Consider the following 18,353-nt stretch of genomic DNA (forward strand, 5'->3'; position numbering starts at 1 on the left):
GCCCAGTAGGTGCCTGGTATATCGCCATGTACGAATTAGACTTCCATAAATGTTAATACCTTTCGGAGCGCCCTTTAGATATACCGGGTGATCAAACAGTCAGTATAAATTTGAAAACTGAATAAATCACGGAATAATGTAGATAGACAGGTACAAATTCACACACATGCTTGGAATGACATGGGGTTTTACTAGAACCAAAAAATACAAACGTTCAAATAATGTCCGACAGATGGCGCTTCATCTGATCAGAATAGCAATAATTAGCATAACAAAGTAAGACAATGTTCTTTACAGGAAATGCTCAATATGTCTCATTCCTCAACAATAGCGTTAGTCGTGGAATAACGTTGTGAACAGCACTGTAAAGCATGTCCGGAGTTACGGTGAGGCATTGGCGTCGGATGTTGTCTTTCAGCATCCCCAGAGATGTCATTCGATCACGACACACTTGCGACTTCAGGTAACCCCAAAGCGAATAATCGCACGGACTGAGGTCTGGGGACCTGGGAGGCCAAGCATGACGAAAGTGGCGGCTGGGCACACGATCATCACCAAACGACGCGCGCAAGAGATCTTCCACGCGTTTAGCAATACTTTTTTTTTTTTTGTTCTTATAAAACCCCCTGTCATTCCTAGCATGCGTGTCAATTTTTACCTCTCTATCTACATTATTCCGTGGTTTATTAAGTTTTCAAATTTATACTGACTTTTTGATCACCCGGTAAATAAAAGGTGATAGATGATGTTGCGCTGCACCGCCATACGACACTTCCAAATGCTCTCGATTCCCTCGTCCTACTGTAACGTTAAGATTAGATTAGATTAGATTTGATTTACTTTCATTTCAATTGATCCGTAGTGAGGAGGTCCTCCAGGATGTGGAACATGTCAGAAAAACAACAATACATGACAAATATTTACAACTAAAACAAATAAGCTAATGTACCATTCCACAGGTCCCAAGTGGAATGATCGTCATTTTTTAATGAACACTATATGAAAGTCATTTTACAAATACTAATGCACTGAATTTAAAATAAAAAAGTTTTTTATTTATGCGTAAGGTAATAAACATGTAATACAACTACTATAATACTTATTTACAGTGAACACATTACTGCACTGAAATGGTGCAGAAGTTAGATTGTACTTACACACACACACACACACACACACACACACACACACACACATTTACAATGAACAAATTACTGCAATGAAATTGCGCAGAAGTTATATTGTACTTATATATATATATATATATATATATATATATATATATATATATATATATATATATATATACAAATCAGTTGGTTTTACTGAGAAATTCATCACTGGAGTAGAAGGAGTTGGTCACCAAGAAATCCTTTAGGCTTCTCTTAAACTCAATTTCATTGGTTGTTAAGCTTTTTATGGCTGCTGGCAATCTTTTTTTTTATGACTACGCTCCATACAAATACTTTCAGAAACGACTTCCTGACACTTAAATCTATACTCGATGTTAACAAGTTTCTCTTCTTCAGAAACGCTTTCCTTGCCATTGCCAATCTAAATTTTATATCCTCTCTATTTCGACCATCATCAGTTATTTTGCTTCCCAAATAGCAAAACTCCTTTACTACTTTAAGTGTCTCATTTCTTAATCTAATTCCCTCAGCATCACCCTCTTAGGTAAAGGCACAGCAGTGTTGTTGTAGGTACTGATCAGGGCCGTCTGCCCGAACAACCACTCAAATACACAAAAAAGACTCTGAATCTTTACTTGATTATGATGGTTTTATTATCAGAAAGGGGATATGACAGAATACTGAAAACGAATTCCTTGTTTTGAGATAGAGCTAAGTAGTGGATAGCAACATTAATAGTCCGAGTAGTGCCCTGAATGAGAGAGAGCTGCTGGGTGAACGGACGTACTGGGCCTGCCAGCAGGTACACGCTGGTGCAGTCGTACCAGGTGACGCGTCACGTGACTGCGACACGCACGCTGCCGCCGACGCACCTCTTCCAGTTCGAGGCGAGCCGCGCGCTCACCGACCTGAGCTCGCACCTCGAGGAGGCGGGCTCCGAGCTGCACCTCGAGCTCGACCTGTCCGACAACCACCAGCAGGACGGGCAGCTGGGCCGCGAGGACCACGCGCGACCCAAGAAGGCGCCCACGCCCGCGCTGCTGCTCGACGCCGCCAACAACGTGAGCACGCCACTCTTACCTTAACTGCTACCTCGACCCATAATCACCATACAAACAACACTGTCACACTGTAAGCTAATGTTGGAAGTGTTCTTAGAATTCTTTAATGTTCGATCGGCTATCCAGCTTCTGTTATGCAAACGTCATGAATAAAGAAAAATTTCAAGTATAATGGTCGTTCCAAAATTGTAGTAAAACTACAAGCAATACATACAGCCTGGTTTAACAGCAAGAGTTACATATACAGGGCGATTCAGCTGCCCCTACCGCTGGTTTTTATGCAACCCGCTACGCCTTCAAATACCTCGCCCAAGATTTTCATACTCCCTCAGTCGCTACACCCAAACAAATAGTTCTACGGAAAGAATGAACACAGCCTTTTTGTAAGGAATTTAACATAGTTAAATTTTGTCCTCGCTTACGCTTTCACCAGAGGTTGTACTATTCGAATTATTAAGTAAATTGTTCAAAAGTAACCTTCAAATACGTTTCTTTTGAATAACTCGAAAACCGTCGCCTCCAGCGAAAACGTAGGATGAAAAGTTTGCGAGAAGCGAGGGGAAAATGTGAAAAACGCGTGCCCGGTATATGAAGGCGTTACGTGTTACATAAAACCGATCAGAAGGTGTATCTCAGTCACCATATATGGGTCAAAAAACAACAAAATATCAGGAATATAAGATTTATTAATGGTGATTAACCGTGCAGAGACGCCTGGAGTGGCAGTTAAAGACAAACATCATCGGATTAAAAAATACCAGAAACTCATGAACAACCATTATCATAAATAATTACTAACCTCTAAATGCCGTAGGTCTAGTCTCAAGCAAATGGCCTTGATGACTAGTATTATCTTTCTAAAAAGATACTCTGCAATGTGGCAAGATGGTTTTTCAGTTCGATTTGTTCATTACAAGTGAAGTTTATTCTTCAGCAGAAAGTAAAACGTTTCCAGCTGTTCTATGGTTCAAATGGCTCTGAGCACTATGGGAATTAACTTCTGAGGTCATCAGTCCCCTACAACTTAGAACTACTTAAACCTAACTAACCTAAGGACATCACACACATCCACGCCCGAGGCAGGATTCGAACCTGCGACCGTAGCGGTCGCGCGGTTCCAGACTGTAGCGCCTAGAACCGCTCGGCCACACCGGCCGGCGCAGTTCTATAACGTCCACATATCTGTCCTCCTCCGACTAACGTAAAACAGCAACGCTATGGGTGTGAGAGTTTCCAATGGGGCCTACCGTGTTAACAGCAGCAGCTGCAGCCGCTGCCGACGCCGCCTCCACAGCCCCAGCTGACTCCGGAGCAGCTGCAGCAGCTGGCTCTGCTGCGCTACCTCAACCCCGGTGCGGCGGCGGCGCTGCCGCAGGTGGTGACCACGTCGCGGCCCGTCCTGCGCATCGAGACGATCTTCGACTCGCACGTGGTGCCCGTGTACGACGGCCAGAGCACCGTCTTCAGCACGATCCGCCGGCCCGTGGCCACCGTCAGCAAGACCGAGTTCGAGTACGGCACCGCCACGGTGGCGCCGCAAGCGCCCGCGCCGCAGCCGCCGCTCAACCCGCTCAACCCTCTGGCGCCGTTCAACCCGCTCAACCCGCTGCAACCGCAACAACAGGTACAGACGCTTGCAGTGTGTACAGTTCTGTACTCCACATGCTGCCATATTGCATTTGGAGGAGGGAGTTTGATGTATCACTATCATTCCCCCTTCCCTATTCGACACTACTGGCTATTAAAATTGCTACACCAAGAAGAAATGCAGATGATAAACGGGTATTCATTGGACAAATATATTATACTAAAACTGACATCTATTACATTTTCGAGCAATTTGGGTGCATAGATCCTGAGAAATATTCCCCTGAACAACCACCTCTGGCCGTAATAACGGCCTTGATACGCCTGGGCATTGAGTCAAAAAGAGCTTGGATGGCGTGCACAGGTACAGCTGCCCATGCACCTTCAACACGATACCACACTTCATCAAGAGTAGTGACTAGCCTATTGTGACGACGCAGTTGCTCGGCCACCATTGACAAGACGTTTTCAGCTGGTGAGAGATCTGGAGAATGTGCTGGCCAGGGCAGCAGTCGAACATTTTTTGTAACCAGGAAGGCCCGTACAGGAGCTGCAACATGCGGTCGTGCATTATCTTGCTGGAATGTAGGGTTTCGCAGAGATCGAATGAAGGGCAGAGCCACGGGTCGTAACACATCTGAAATGTAATGTCCACTGTTCAAAGTGCCGTTAATGCGAACAAGTGGTGACCGAGACGTGTAACACCCCATACCATCACGCCATGTGATACACCAGTGTGGCGATGACGAATACACGCTTCCAATGTGCGTTCACCGCGATGTCGCCAAACACGGATGCAGCCGTCATGATGCTGTAAACAGAACCAGGATTCATCCGAAAAAATGACGTTTTGCCCTTTCGTGCACCCAGGTTCGTCGTTGAGTACACAATCGCAGGCGCTCATGTCTGTGATGCAGGGTCAAGGGTAACCGCTGCCATGCTCTCTGAGCTGATAGTCCATGCTGCTGCAAACGTCGTCGAACTGTTCGTGCAGATGGTTGTTGTCTTGCAAACGTCCCCATCTGTTGACTCAGGGATCGAGACGTGGCTGCACGATCCGTTATAGCCATGCGGATAAGATGCCTGTCATCTCGACTGCTAGTGATACGAGGCCGTTGGGATCCAGCACGGCGTTCCGTATTACCCTCCTGAACCCACCGACTCCATATTCTGCTAACAGTCATTAGATCTCGACCAACCTCATGTCAGCACGTTGTAGGTGTCGCCACCAGCGCGAACCTTGTGTGAATGCTCTGAAAAGCTAATCATTTGCATATCATAGCATCTTCTTCCTGTAGGTTAAATTTTACGTCCGTAGTACGTCATCTTCGTGTTGTAGCAATTTTAATGGCCAGTAGTGTATTAGCTCACTCATGATAACTACTTGGCACGTGATAATTTGGATGTGGATGGTAAAATCTTTGAAAGGGTGAAAGACTTCAGATATTTTGAGGCAGTACTCAAGGAAAGAAAATAAGACATACCAGAAAATAATGGAACAAATTCAAGCACGAAACAAGTTGCACTCGGATACTGCTCAAGTCCAGGCTAATCGAGACCTACGAAGCCTAGTATCAACAGGACTGTAACTCAACCTGTGGTCCGACTCGGAGCAGAGACGTGGTCTCTGCTCTGACCCAATAGATTCAAAACAAGACTCCTGAAATTTAAGAATACTGGTCTGACAGATTTTTGGACCAGTTAAGCATAAACTCTTAGAGATATAGGACATTGTGCCAGTGATTAAACAGAGGGGGCTTGAGTGGGGCGGGCATTTAATATGTCGATAGGGCCATATCTTCAAACAGATGGTGGAAGAACATACCACAGGTAAGACCAAGAGAAACACCACTGCTGAAATGGGTTCATGGGAATTGAGAGAATATGCGTACAATGTAACCAGCTGAATAACCGAAAAAGATGGAGAAGAACGATTGGCGAGGCCAAACACCAACGGCGGCTTATATGGGCAAGCTGCTAAGTAGGCATTTGTATTAATGTTATAGAAATAGTGCCCTTAGAGGGAACAATGGCTCAAAAGGGGAATCAAGAGGACGGTGATCAATCAATCATAAACTAAAAATGTCTATATAACAGGAAGACGCTCAGAGCGAAATGAAACTTTCAGTATATACACAGATTTCAGTAAATCACTACGACAAATTCTGCATTCAGTGACGTAAAAATACATACCAAAAGGTGAATGTTTTCCAGGATATTAAACAAGTGCCTCAAACTGTAAATATTTGATGTTCTGTTTGGGTGTCTTGTCACCTATAAATGCAAAATCTCAGCGTAAACCAATGCTAATGAGCAACAGCTTAAAATATTTGACAGTAGAAGCCTGCGGGAAAAACCTACCGGGCTTTTCAGACCAGTGGTACAAGCAGAATTGAAAACGAATGGTGAACGTAATCATGCGATACAAGAAGGTGACACTGGGAGGTAATTAAAGAGCAAGCGAGTAATACGGTTTTAACACGCGCGATGAGCGAACGGAGAAAGAACAATAAAAATGTTTATGTGAATGTAGATCTACTGGAAAAAGCTACAGTCGTCAATGCCTTGAAAAGATGTTATAGGGACCATCGAAATAATGCAAGTAATAAGACGGAAAGTAATTACAAATAACAAGTCAGAACGGAACACATTGTTGACCAGGCTAAGACCCACACAGGCTTATAACAGCATAAGAAGGAAAATAGAAGTGTCAGTAGTTACAAGACCTTTACTTCCAACACTAGGTTGATACCATTCATACCATATATACGTTCTCTTTAGCTAACTTTGTAGATTCATGAAGTCATTTATGACTGTGTTAATAAAGATTGAACAATCTGTGAACAAATCTATTCTATTCAGGCCTGTGCTCTTCATGCAACGTAGTAAAACTAAATCCTCATTAGCAAAAATAACTATAGCCTTAATTAAAAATTATTCAGCAACAAAAAAGCTTTATGTTTAAGACACTGTACGTGAACTTCAAGATACGATCTAAAAACAAAGTTTAAAGAGACATTGGCTCCACGGGACTTCATCCAAATCCTTTGAAGATCAGTATGAAACAGGTACCATGAATAATAGTAAAGAATATTTGTCTGGTAGACCATTAAAACCTTGAAATTTCCTAGCAGATGGAAACGTCATGACTGAGACTCTCCTAACTGTTACAATCACTTTATTTACAAATTGCACTACTGCAGTTGGATCTGTAGGCCACCAAACAGAGCTATTTCGTGCTTTAGCACATGGCAATATTCAAGAAATCAGTAGACTGTTTTGAAATTTGCTGAACTATGAACTACTTCTCCTGCAAACAACTGAAAGACAGACTGGAATTTGGGAGCTTCTCTGTGGAAGGCTTTGAACAGTCGAAAGTAATAAAGACTTCCTTCAAAAAGCTTTATAAAACCTTCAGCATACCCAAGAAGAGATAAAGTTATTACATACTATTTTTCTTAATCAAGATGCACTAACATGAATAACGCACGAAACTAAGTGCTTCACTGGTGATGAGTGACAACTGAGCTGTCGTGCAGGTGAAGGTACTTGAGAAATCTCCTGCAGAGAGGAGGAATACAAATTTACAATGAACAATGATGTAAAGTTAGAGGAGTTGAATAAATCAGCCAACCAGCTGCAAGGAGAGATTTTTTGGAAGAATTGACCTAGGTTTTGACAGTTTTAAAGTTGTCATCTGCGGAAGGTATAATGGACTTTGTTACAACACATGCTGAGTAAATACACTGAGTAAAGCCAAACAGCTCTTGTCACACTAGAGACCCATCTTAAGAACACACATAATCACAAGCTATGACACAATTGCAGCAATGTAGTATTAGAGTGTGTTGATCAAATGCCAAGCTGAGAAGGTTGACTTAACTTTTAAATTACCTCACTGCTGGTCTGTGGCTCCGAGAAGTCTCCGTGCCTCCGACTCGTTGATAATTCTTCGTACGTCTGTAGAAGAGCCCAGCTTCTACCAGAACCATGACTTATCAACTCTGGCTTATACAAAATCTTTTATTGTGTCTTTAACCACAAAAAGTAGTCGGAGGTTAATCATCTAGGTAAAACTCCTTGTGAATAACTTCCAAACATGAAAAACAACGGAAGTATCAGTTGGCCTGTACTTAAATTATTGTTATGATCTGGTGGTTGCTGTTCCTTGACCCTATCGTTCACGCAAAGGATCCTTTGCCGCATCTGATTACTTTGCACATCACGACGCCAAGTACAGCTTTAACACTGGTGGGGCGGCACGGAGACCATGGGGAATACCTCAGACAAGTAACACAACTTAGGAAATGAGACTTGCTCCTCAACGCTTCGTTTCCCACGCGAATGACACTCGTCATCCACATGATTTTCCCGCTCTGTTTCGTCTGACTGTTCCCGTACTTTCCAGTGCCTTACCGTTATCTCTCCATCCACCAACCTCAGGCTTTATTGGCTTTCAGCAACGCACGTTAGATTATTTATGATACATTTATATAGCCTGGAGGATACTGGTCGTCCGCGCGAGTTTTGCTGCTATAGTCTGAAGGAAAGTAATTGTATGTTCCTTTATTTCTTTCCTCGGTTCAGTGCAAGTTTAGTGTGCTTACTTGTAGGTGTATTGAAACTAATTACGGCTAATTTGCTTCGTACCTAAAATTCTTAACTAAGAAATATAAATATTCTCTTTAGGAAAAGATTTAATCATTAAATGGAGGAAATGTAAATATCTGTCGATGCTAGAACATGATCTAGTAACATTATTACTCATTTACCTGGACCCAAACATGTAGCTCCTATTACAAAGAAAGAAACAGACATTATGAAGCTATACTTGGATGAAAATATAATATGCGTTATTGCACATGTACTATATTTATGTCAATGAAGTCCGACCCACTTTTCTAGCGAAAGGGATGCTAAAGAAACGTATTATAGGGATCAGAGCTCTCATTGGCCTGTAGTGCCTGTGTGAATCTTTGAGACGTTCTAGAAAGAATTTATCGACGTTGTGGGATAAATCAAATGGCAACTGACTTGAATCATGTTACTTATGCATGAGAGAAAATGGATTCAGGTTGCTCTTGAGATGTCTGATGTTTGATAGTATCGTTGATGGAATTGTTCGTGGAGAGACTGATAGCTTAACTACTGTCAGAAAAGATATTGGAGCTATTTACGAATAATTGCCAAAAATATTTTACACGTAGTCTACACCTTACTAAGGTACATATGTGTTAAATGTATTTCATTTAGATTTAAAAACAGCTCTTCTAAAATAATTCATACACACCGTTCAAAGGGTACAGATACACTGCTTACGTTGTCGATGACACCTGTCATACCCGCGAGTAATCGTGTTAGATATTATCGCGCGACTAACAAATGATTAATAAATCCTTGTACTTAGTAATCAAACTTTTAAGTTCTCGACGATTCTTCTGGATAAACAAACGAACAGATTTTCTGCTAATAAAGCTTGTTCATTTATATTCAAAATTGATACGAAATTTCGCCCTCAAACAATGAAATGATTGATTTCCAAACGCTTTCGCTACAGAACGTCTGGAAAACCTCGTACCCTTACAAAGTGTAGTGGCCCATTAACATAAGGTTTTTTAAACGTCAAATTTGACTTGTATACAATAGAACATAATGATGACATCTGGATCACACCCACCAGGGTAGCCGAGAGCGCTAACGCGCTGCTTCCTGGACTCGGGTAGGCACGCCGGCCCCAGATCGAAACCGCCCGACGGTTTAACGACGAGAGCCGGTATGCCGGCCAGCCTGGATGTGGTTTTTAGGCGGTTTTCCACATCCCGCTATGTGAATACCGGGCTGGTCCCCACGTTCCTCCTCAGTTACACGCGTCGTAGACATTTGAACTACATTCGCACTATTTCATGATTTACACTAGGTGCAGACAGCTGGGGTACTCTTGATTCGATCCCTGGGGGTACGGGGTGGCGGCAGTAAGGGCATCTGGCCATCCCTAAAACTAACCTTGCCAAATCCGTTCTAACCACGCCGACCCTGCGATCGCTGCGGGACTATGGCGTAAGCCAAAGAAAGAAAGAAACATGATATCTGGATAACAGCAGTGTGTACATGACAAATAGCAAAAGATGTCTTTCACACACTGAAATTAGTGTCCTACTGTATCCTTGTAACCCATGCCCATACGAGTGTATTTGTATCTTTTTGTGTTGTGTTATTATCGTTTCAACTTGGTCATAACAAAACACCCCTTTTCCTTGGGCAGTTCGCAGTCACCTCGACGCCAGTTGTCACGCAAACGGTGGTCACCGAGACGGAGAGCAAGATCCTGAAACTGACGTTCGGCGCAAAGACGGCGTACACGACCCTGACGTCGACGCGCGTTGTGCCGACGCTGCTGACGACGTACGTGACGACGTCCGTTCCCGTCCAGGCGACGGCGCCGCCGGCCGCCGCTTTCCCGGGATTCTTCCCGTCGCCGTACGCACAGTTCCCGTTCGTCGGCTGAGCGCGTAGCCCGAGCGGGGGCGAAATCGGCGCCCGATGCCTGAAGCGGCTCTTCGAGTCGCCGCTACACTCGTCGCATCGCAGGACACATCTCGCAGCCGCCCACCGCGACACATAGCGCTTGCTCAAAAGACGTGCCGTCACATCGCTGCATCCCTCTCACAGTGTCGCGGTCAAGTGATGTGTCTGCGAAGACGGACATTCAACAGTGTACGCTTTCTGTCAACCCGAAATACGTCCGCAGTTACCTGTTCAACCTTACTCAACCGTGCTCAGCCAGTGTTCTGGCTCCGCACAACCATACGTTCGAACGATAAACGTTATCGCTGCGTACCAAACCAAATGTGAGTTAGGTTGTGAAGCAACGAATCTTCAGCATCGAATCATACGTACTTTCTTCACTTGAGTGTCATCGGTGGACATAGATGCTCTTCAGTTTCTGTGCTCCGAAACTTAAACGGTGAAAGCGCTTATGAGTGTATATACAAGTGATACGAACTTCTTGTGGATCTTAGGTAATATTTAAGATCACACTACAAGTCACGTGGTTTTCTAACCTCCAGTCTTAGTGACAATTTGGGGTGAAGTACGTAAATTGTCAAAGTAGTTGTAAATCCACAAATACTTTATGAATCTACAGTATTGTGCTGATAACGCTATGAACCAACTAATTTAGGCTGGAAACGCCTTTGTGTGGGATTAAAAGTGGTATTATACTTGGTAGTCGTAGTCATAACCAGCAAGAACAGTGATCTTTACGAGTAGCAAAGAGGCAGTTATTTACCACAGTAGCTGCATACAAATGTCTTAGTCAGCTGTGCGAAATTCGACAGTGCCTACGTGAAAAATTTGTGCTCGAAATATTGTCACTTTGTCGTATCAAATGACGTTTCTCGGCCGTTGTGAGTAAAGGACATCAAAATCAGCCTTAAACCATTACCACCTCTGTGCTATCGTTAGTGATGGACCTGAGATTCCCAAATAATTTGTCTCCCACAGCTGTAGTGCACCGTGTGTCTCGTTCGTGCTTTCTAAAACAGATATATTGACAAGTTTTGTCACAATTGTAAAAATATTGAGTGCTTGCACGTAATATGTACTCCCATGCTGAGTAGGTTAATTGAGAAATGTCAATAATAGAGGTCCAATGTAGAAAGAGGCTAATTAATTTGTTGATATTTACGAATAGTATAGCTTGTTGAAGTAAGGTCACAGCTGTGGCCTTGATACTAAGAATATTTTGGGAAAAGGCTAAAATATTCTTTTATGGCGTGAGAGGGGTATTGTGGGGCTGCAATCGTTTGGGTCTGCACTCTTACCATTGATTGGTTTCAGTGGGAAATACCAGAGTGTCAGATACCAGCAACTTGGTATGTAAGTACTTCCGTTGCTTTCATGTTACGGAGAGGCCTGTAAGGCAGTACAAGGTGAACGTGCTGCGGGATAATGCCAGGTTAACGGGCCGGTCGAGAGTTCACGTCAGAACTCCGCCGCTCGCGAGGGTGGAGCGGCGCGCGGCGAATGGGCACGTCCTCACCTTGAACGGGCGGAACAAGTGAAAGACTGCGAGCTATGTAGCGAATTTTCATCAGAAGAAAGTGGGACAATGGCTCATTTTCCTGGAGGTCATTCCGATGTAGTGTTCTTACTTGCGCTCGGTATCCGTTATCGGTCGCAAGCCTCCTTCCACTTTCACGCGTCGAAAAATTTTGGTGACCCCCGCCTATTGTTTGGTTGACGCGGCGGCCGGATGGAAGCGATACCATCTGCAGACAGGTCGCGGGACAATCGGCGCGTGTGGACTGCGGCCGGCGGGAACCACTGGAGCAAGAAATGGCACGCCGCCCCGAGGCACGCCCCGGCCGGACCGCATAACGGATTTCCTTAATCCGTGTTAGCGCTTTTTCGTGTTTGGGGCGAGTGGAGACACAATGCGAGCGCCGGAGAGCCGGTCGTCAGGCGGGGTGCTAAAGAGGCTGCCTCTCGGCGCCCGCAAAAAAGAGAGCGACCACAATGGTGCGACCCCAGACCTCAGGCGTGCTAACTACCGGCCATTGTCGCGCTGCGGCCACTCCGTGCGCTGCGGGCAGCCGCAAAAGGGGCGACCGTGCGCCTTCCGCACCACCGCACAGTGGCACTGCACGCCACGCCGCCAGATGGCTCTGCTGCTCCTAACGTTCCAAGACTCCATACACCTGCTGACGTTTTTGTTCTTCTACTATCAAGCGCTAGAACCTATACCCCTTTATGGTTTTATTACTGCTCCCCTTAGAGTGTCCTGTTTCCACCTCTTCTTATTCTTCTACTTAGTTTTATTATTACCACTACACGAGCTTAATTAATACTAAGCTCAATTAAAAAATAATTTGCTCCATTTCTGTTACTTTCACCATGCCTCTCTATTTAGAGCATTACCTTTGATATGCTGCGATGCTCCATCATTTCGTTCAAGTGATCTTTCCAAAACGTCGAGATCAGCTGCATTTCCATCTGCTAGATGGTTTCCATTCCAAAAATCGGGAGCGGTGGTCTAGCGTTCTCAACAAATCAGTTTCACAATTTTAATTCAACTCCATCTACCATTCGTCCTGATTATAGTTCTTATTTCGTCATTGGTATTTTTCTTCACATTCTCGTGTTCCTTTGTAGATAATCAATTTCCACAGCTGTGCACAACCCATAGTTTTGATACATACTATAGGACAGACTCAACCGTTAGCCTAACTACTCTTTTTTTGTTGTTGTTGTAAATATTCTCTTTCCAGCAAGAAAGAGCCCATACACCTTTTCTGGTTTGATGTATTCTCTATTTTTACTTCTGTATTACCCAAGCCTCTTTTTTCAATATATGGACCTAGGTATTTAATTTTTTCTAGTAGTCTCACAACTTCCCGTCATTGACGTGCACTTGAAATCTAGTGTCACTAATGACTACTGCTGTTCCCATTTGCCATTTTGCTGATATGAACATCGTATCACATTCAAAAGATTATATTCAACGCGATCTAGACTAGCCTGATCATCAGCAAAACTTACTGAGGACACCCTGTACATGATCAACATTGATTCCCTTCCTCCATAGCTATTCTCTTGCTTCAGGAGAGTCATTTCTACATATAAATTGAACAAGACTGGTGACATACAGTAACGCTGTCTCAAACCTTTTTGTCATTAATAAGTTTCCATAACCTGCTGTGCTTTCAGAACTTGATCATCTAAAAATGTAAGGGCCTACTCAAAATTATTTTGAACAATTCCTGTGTTAAAATTTTAACCAACACCACGTAAATATAAAGATAAAAAGGAGTAGACCGAAAGGTATATAATTGCCTTATTATATAGTTTTATTTATTTAGTAAATCGTCTTTTTGTGTAGCTATGTATCAGATCTCTGAGTATTGCTTCAACTTTTATAATAAAAACTTTCCGTGGCAGCTGGGCTGCTAAAGATGTGGATGGATATGCGTTTTGCAACAATAATCTTCTTATATTTCTTCCAGAATCTAGCAAAAACTACATTACAGGAAATTGTAGAATATCTTTGCTTGATCCTATACAAACTAATTTAATGAGTCCAGATTTTACCATGATATAAATAGTTGAACTTGTATCAATCTTCATGTCGTGTTTTGAAGCTTTACTTAATTTACCCGCCCTACGTACACTATTCGGCCCCTGTATCTGACAGAAGTGAAGTTGAACCTCCTCTTCCGTTCGCTGCTCTGTGAAAACGCGTATAAGGTGCTCTTAAGATTACTGTGTTTTGTACTGCCATCTGATAGACCCGACCACCCTAATCTGAGGGAAATCATCTGTGAACGTGAGGAATGTAATTTCGCACTGAAGCACTTTTTTTCCCAATTGTTCAAGTGTCATTTTCCTTTGAATTCTACACCTCGTCCGGAATTCCGACTGTCGCTGGAAAGCGAGCAGCGCCTCAGTGAGGTGTAGACCAGCTGTCTCCTCCGTCTAATGAGCCAGACGTGACGCAAACAGCCGTCTGGGGCGCGGACAGCCGACCCGAATTAATGGTGCCTTCGCCGACAGGCTGTAAATCGAGTCTCGGCATCCAAATTGTCTGGCGCAGGTGAGACCCAGCCAGTGCGAAATGGTGCATTCCCCTCCTCCGGCGAAGGGTGGAAGCTGGTTTCCTTAGCAAGCGAACAGGGTGTCTGCTTAACTGCTACTGTTCTCGCATCGATTTTCCTTTGTTTCTCTTTTCCCACGGGATTTGTGGCCACATACTTCCAGGTTTTCCGAAATGTCTGAGATTATTATAATACCTGTTTCATAATTCATCAGTTTAGAACACAGAAAGAATATGGGTGAGTCATTTGGAATGCTAATTCATAGTCCACTGATTTTCGTGATAATAATTGCAGAAGAATTGCCTCATTTCTCACGTCTTTTTACAATTTTCTGTTAGAAGTTTCTATCTTGTGCTAATATGTTCAGCCATACAGACCTATTACACCCAGTATCATTTCTTTCCTGTACCTACTCATTGTGTCAATGAGTAATTTCATATCCTTACGTAACTTCTAACATAAATCAGTAACATTACATTTCAGAGGTTACCAGTTTCTTCTTGTCGCGTCTTCCAGTGGCTCACGTTTGAGCTATGCGGAGTAACGTAGATGTAAAAGCCCACATATAAAACATGTACACTGTTGCGTCAAACGAAACTTTATTCAGCTTTGCCAGTCTGAGTTTAAAGTCTCTCTCGCTTCGACTTCACTCCTTGAATAGACAAGAGAAACGTTTCACTCTCATTTTATATTTTTATTTTTAACTGCTTTGCCCTCTATTTTAGCAAGGGAACTTAATCTTATAAAGGCCTGAAAAAATAGGTTGTGAATTTAATTTCTATTGTCATCGTCATCTTCTGCACATATTAGACCCTGGTTACTCACAGAAATTAGTCAACGTCCTTTCGTCTGGTGTCAGATCGCCTTGTATTGCCTTGTCCTGTTGATTTTTATTCGTATAGTATTTGTTGTAGTCCTCCATCCTGCCAACGTGCTCTTTCCATTTACTTCTGTGCTCTGCTTTTTTCTCTCATTTCAAGACATTAATCATAATTCTGCTTTTATTTCTGTATTTCCCTTTCGATATTGGCATGACTATTCTTCTATACAGTGAGAAATCTCATTTACAAAATCCAAATGATAAATGTATGCTTTTGTCTTGTTATCTAGGTTTCGTTTCTCTGCATAGCAGCTGCGTATAGCAGTATTTTGTAAAACCTTAGAAGTGTCTCTTTGTTTACTTTCTTTTTAAGCTTTATTTAATAATTGTCAAGAAAAATTTCTCTGCCTTCCGTCGAAAATTAATTTCATTCCATGTGATACATAGCGTCCTTAGTATTTAGACTTTGTTACTTGCTTGTTGCCGCTCCATTCATTACAATTTTGGACCCGATTTTGTTTCTCACCAAAGCCATCACTACTATTTTCTTGTCAGATTCCCGCGAGTTGCCTGAAACACAGCTTCTTTTGTAGTGCTATGCTGCTATTTGTAGATTACTTTCACTGTTAAGATTCTGAATTTAGTAAATTAAATATGTTAGCACGGGGTGTCTTATTGGAGGTCCATGTCATTTAGTCATTTTTCTTCTACTATCCTTCAATTTTACGTCAGTAGATGAATCAGAAAAGGACTGTGAGAAAGATGATATTGAATGGAAAGAAGAAACTTTTCTTGTCCTACTGACAACGATATTCGTTGTAGGAAACAAAACATTAAGGCTGAAGATACTGATCTGAGTTACGTCCCTACCGCTCCACAAATCTATTCGTAGACGTATTTAATTAAGAAGAGAGATAACTCCTCGCTTGTCCTGCAAATTGCATGAACAAGTAACGGGAAGAGGAGGAGATGCTCTTTGCAGCAGTCTTTCGCTTTGTCTCCGCTAGAGCGCCACAGTAGATGTATGGTTCCGAGCGGTGTCTGCTGCTGCCCCACCACACGTGTGGACTGCCGCTTATCCTTCCTGCGGAGCCAATTTCGGGGCGGGGTGTGGCCTGGCGGAGGGGTGGGAGGTGGGGGTGCTACAGATGAAATAGCTCGGCGTTAAAGCCGTAACGCGGCCCCAGGGATCGCTCCACGCTACGGCAGCACAGAGGCCTCAGCGCCGCTCAAAGGTAGAGCGCCAAGTCTCACGCCTTGCCTTGTTCACTCCCCTATTCCATTTATTCACCTGCGTCAAGAGATGGATAAAAAAGAAAGGTGCCGTTACTTTCATCGGCCCCTGTACTCGTAACCAAATCAAATCGTAGCTTAGGGTATTTCATGATATTCTCTGTTACCAGTATTCTGCCAATGAGACTCTCGTACCATCACCATATTTATTGCTAAACCATCATGTACATAGTATTACTGTGTAACGTACAATGTGGACCACCCTCACTAGTATAATAAACGTAATAAATTAAAAAAAATGAAATGACTTGTATGTGATCGAACGTTAAAGGAAATCATTAGCTCATATTTCGAATCATTCGTGTGAAGTCTCTTGTGTTGAGAAAACGTATATAAATGCACAACACTCCGAATTACGTATGGAATGCTGTGTTGCAACATGAACCATAGTTATGGAATGTTCATCTCATTATTCAATTGTAAATAATGTATTTTTGTAATATACGTAATAAATCAGTATTAGCAATATGATTTTGTTGTTAATTTTTAAATTCCTGTCTCACTCCCCAAATGAATTCACTAAATGTGAGTAGTTCAACAAACAAAATACGTAGCTTTTGTATTCCATTTCTGAATAATACACAGTTATGTCAGATATGATATTAATTTCAATATACTGTCAGGCTTACATTCTCTGCTATATTTTTAGAACTGCGGACTGAGACTTCACTCTCCTCTTGTAATACGGAAAGTATTTTTTTTAAATAAATCCTGTACTTTTAGTCTAAGAATGAATTATAAAACAGCATGTCGTTATTGGATGAATATAAGGAAATCAATACAACTCGCGCTTCTCAGTAGATCAGCGCTACCAGTTTCATCAAAGAACATGTAAACACAGAAGAAAGGTCTGCCAGTTGAAAAATAAGATTGAAGAGAATGTCGGTCTTCCAGTTTCATATAATTCACATCCTTGCAATCCAATAACCACCTCGTTTGAATCACAGAATGCTAACTGAAAAAGTTAATCAATTTAAATATTTAGGTGACACTTTATACTCAGTGAATCAGACAACACAACAATTCTGGCTGAAAGCGAAATATAAATTCCTCTAACAAAGGTATAATAATTAGAATATCTCTGTCAGTACGAAATTCAGTCACTACTATACAGGCAAACGACAAAAACTAGTAATACTGCACAACACATGTCTCTGTACGATAAGTAGAAGCGGGAAAAATGGAGAATGTAAGTAATTTAAGAGAAATCTTGTGTCGATAAAAACAAAAATAGAGGCGAGTTGCGTTAGAAATGACATGACAAAGAAGAAAGTGTAGAGAAAACTTTACTGGAGAAAAACGAAGAGTCAGGGTCCAAACTTTGAGGACCGAAAAGAGTAAATCAGCTGCAGAGGTGGTGCCAAGTCTGCTTCACTGTGTGGTTTGAAGTGAGGTCAGCGCTTGGCAGTCATATCTCAAACCAAGAACGCTTTTAATTAAGTGTAAATGTACTTCTTGTCATAGAAAAGACACGTGCAATACAGATGCATCAGTCCATTGTAAGTGGTAAAAAATTTAAAACAGCAACACTTTTAAAGCGTTTGTTTTTACAAAAAAAGACACGTGCAATGCAGATGTGTCTGTCCATAGTATGATCTAGCAGTCTCATGTTCTAAACAATTATTTCACTGGGCTGATGTGGAAAGATAAACGTGTAACTCGAGTTTAAAAAATTAGATTTACTTGTTCTTTTTTTTCAAAATGGATATCAGACACTTTGCATTTCAGCTAATAACACGTTTTTTAAGATGTATGTTTCACAAGCTCATAAATGTTTTACTGCTCATTTAATAATTACATATTTTTACAGAAGACAATGTACAAATACTGACTATAGGATGCAAACAAAATTTAACAGTATACCAAA

The 18,353-nt window shown here is 42.3% G+C and overlaps 1 protein-coding gene across 1 annotated transcript in view; it reads left to right on the forward strand.

The window, feature by feature from the left end:
- LOC126413115 (calphotin) overlaps window positions 1-10,704 on the forward strand; it is an 831,469-nt gene extending 820,765 nt beyond the window's left edge. The window contains exons 17-19 of the mRNA XM_050083006.1: window positions 1,933-2,194; window positions 3,480-3,818; window positions 10,044-10,704. Coding sequence (XP_049938963.1) covers window positions 1,933-2,194; window positions 3,480-3,818; window positions 10,044-10,286 — 844 coding nt within the window. The 3' untranslated portion in view covers window positions 10,287-10,704. The remainder of the gene's footprint in view (window positions 1-1,932; window positions 2,195-3,479; window positions 3,819-10,043) is intronic.
- Window positions 10,705-18,353: the final 7,649 nt, after the last annotated feature.

Source organism: Schistocerca serialis, chromosome 7, assembly GCF_023864345.2.
Source record: "Schistocerca serialis cubense isolate TAMUIC-IGC-003099 chromosome 7, iqSchSeri2.2, whole genome shotgun sequence".
NCBI classification, from domain to species: domain Eukaryota; kingdom Metazoa; phylum Arthropoda; class Insecta; order Orthoptera; family Acrididae; genus Schistocerca; species Schistocerca serialis.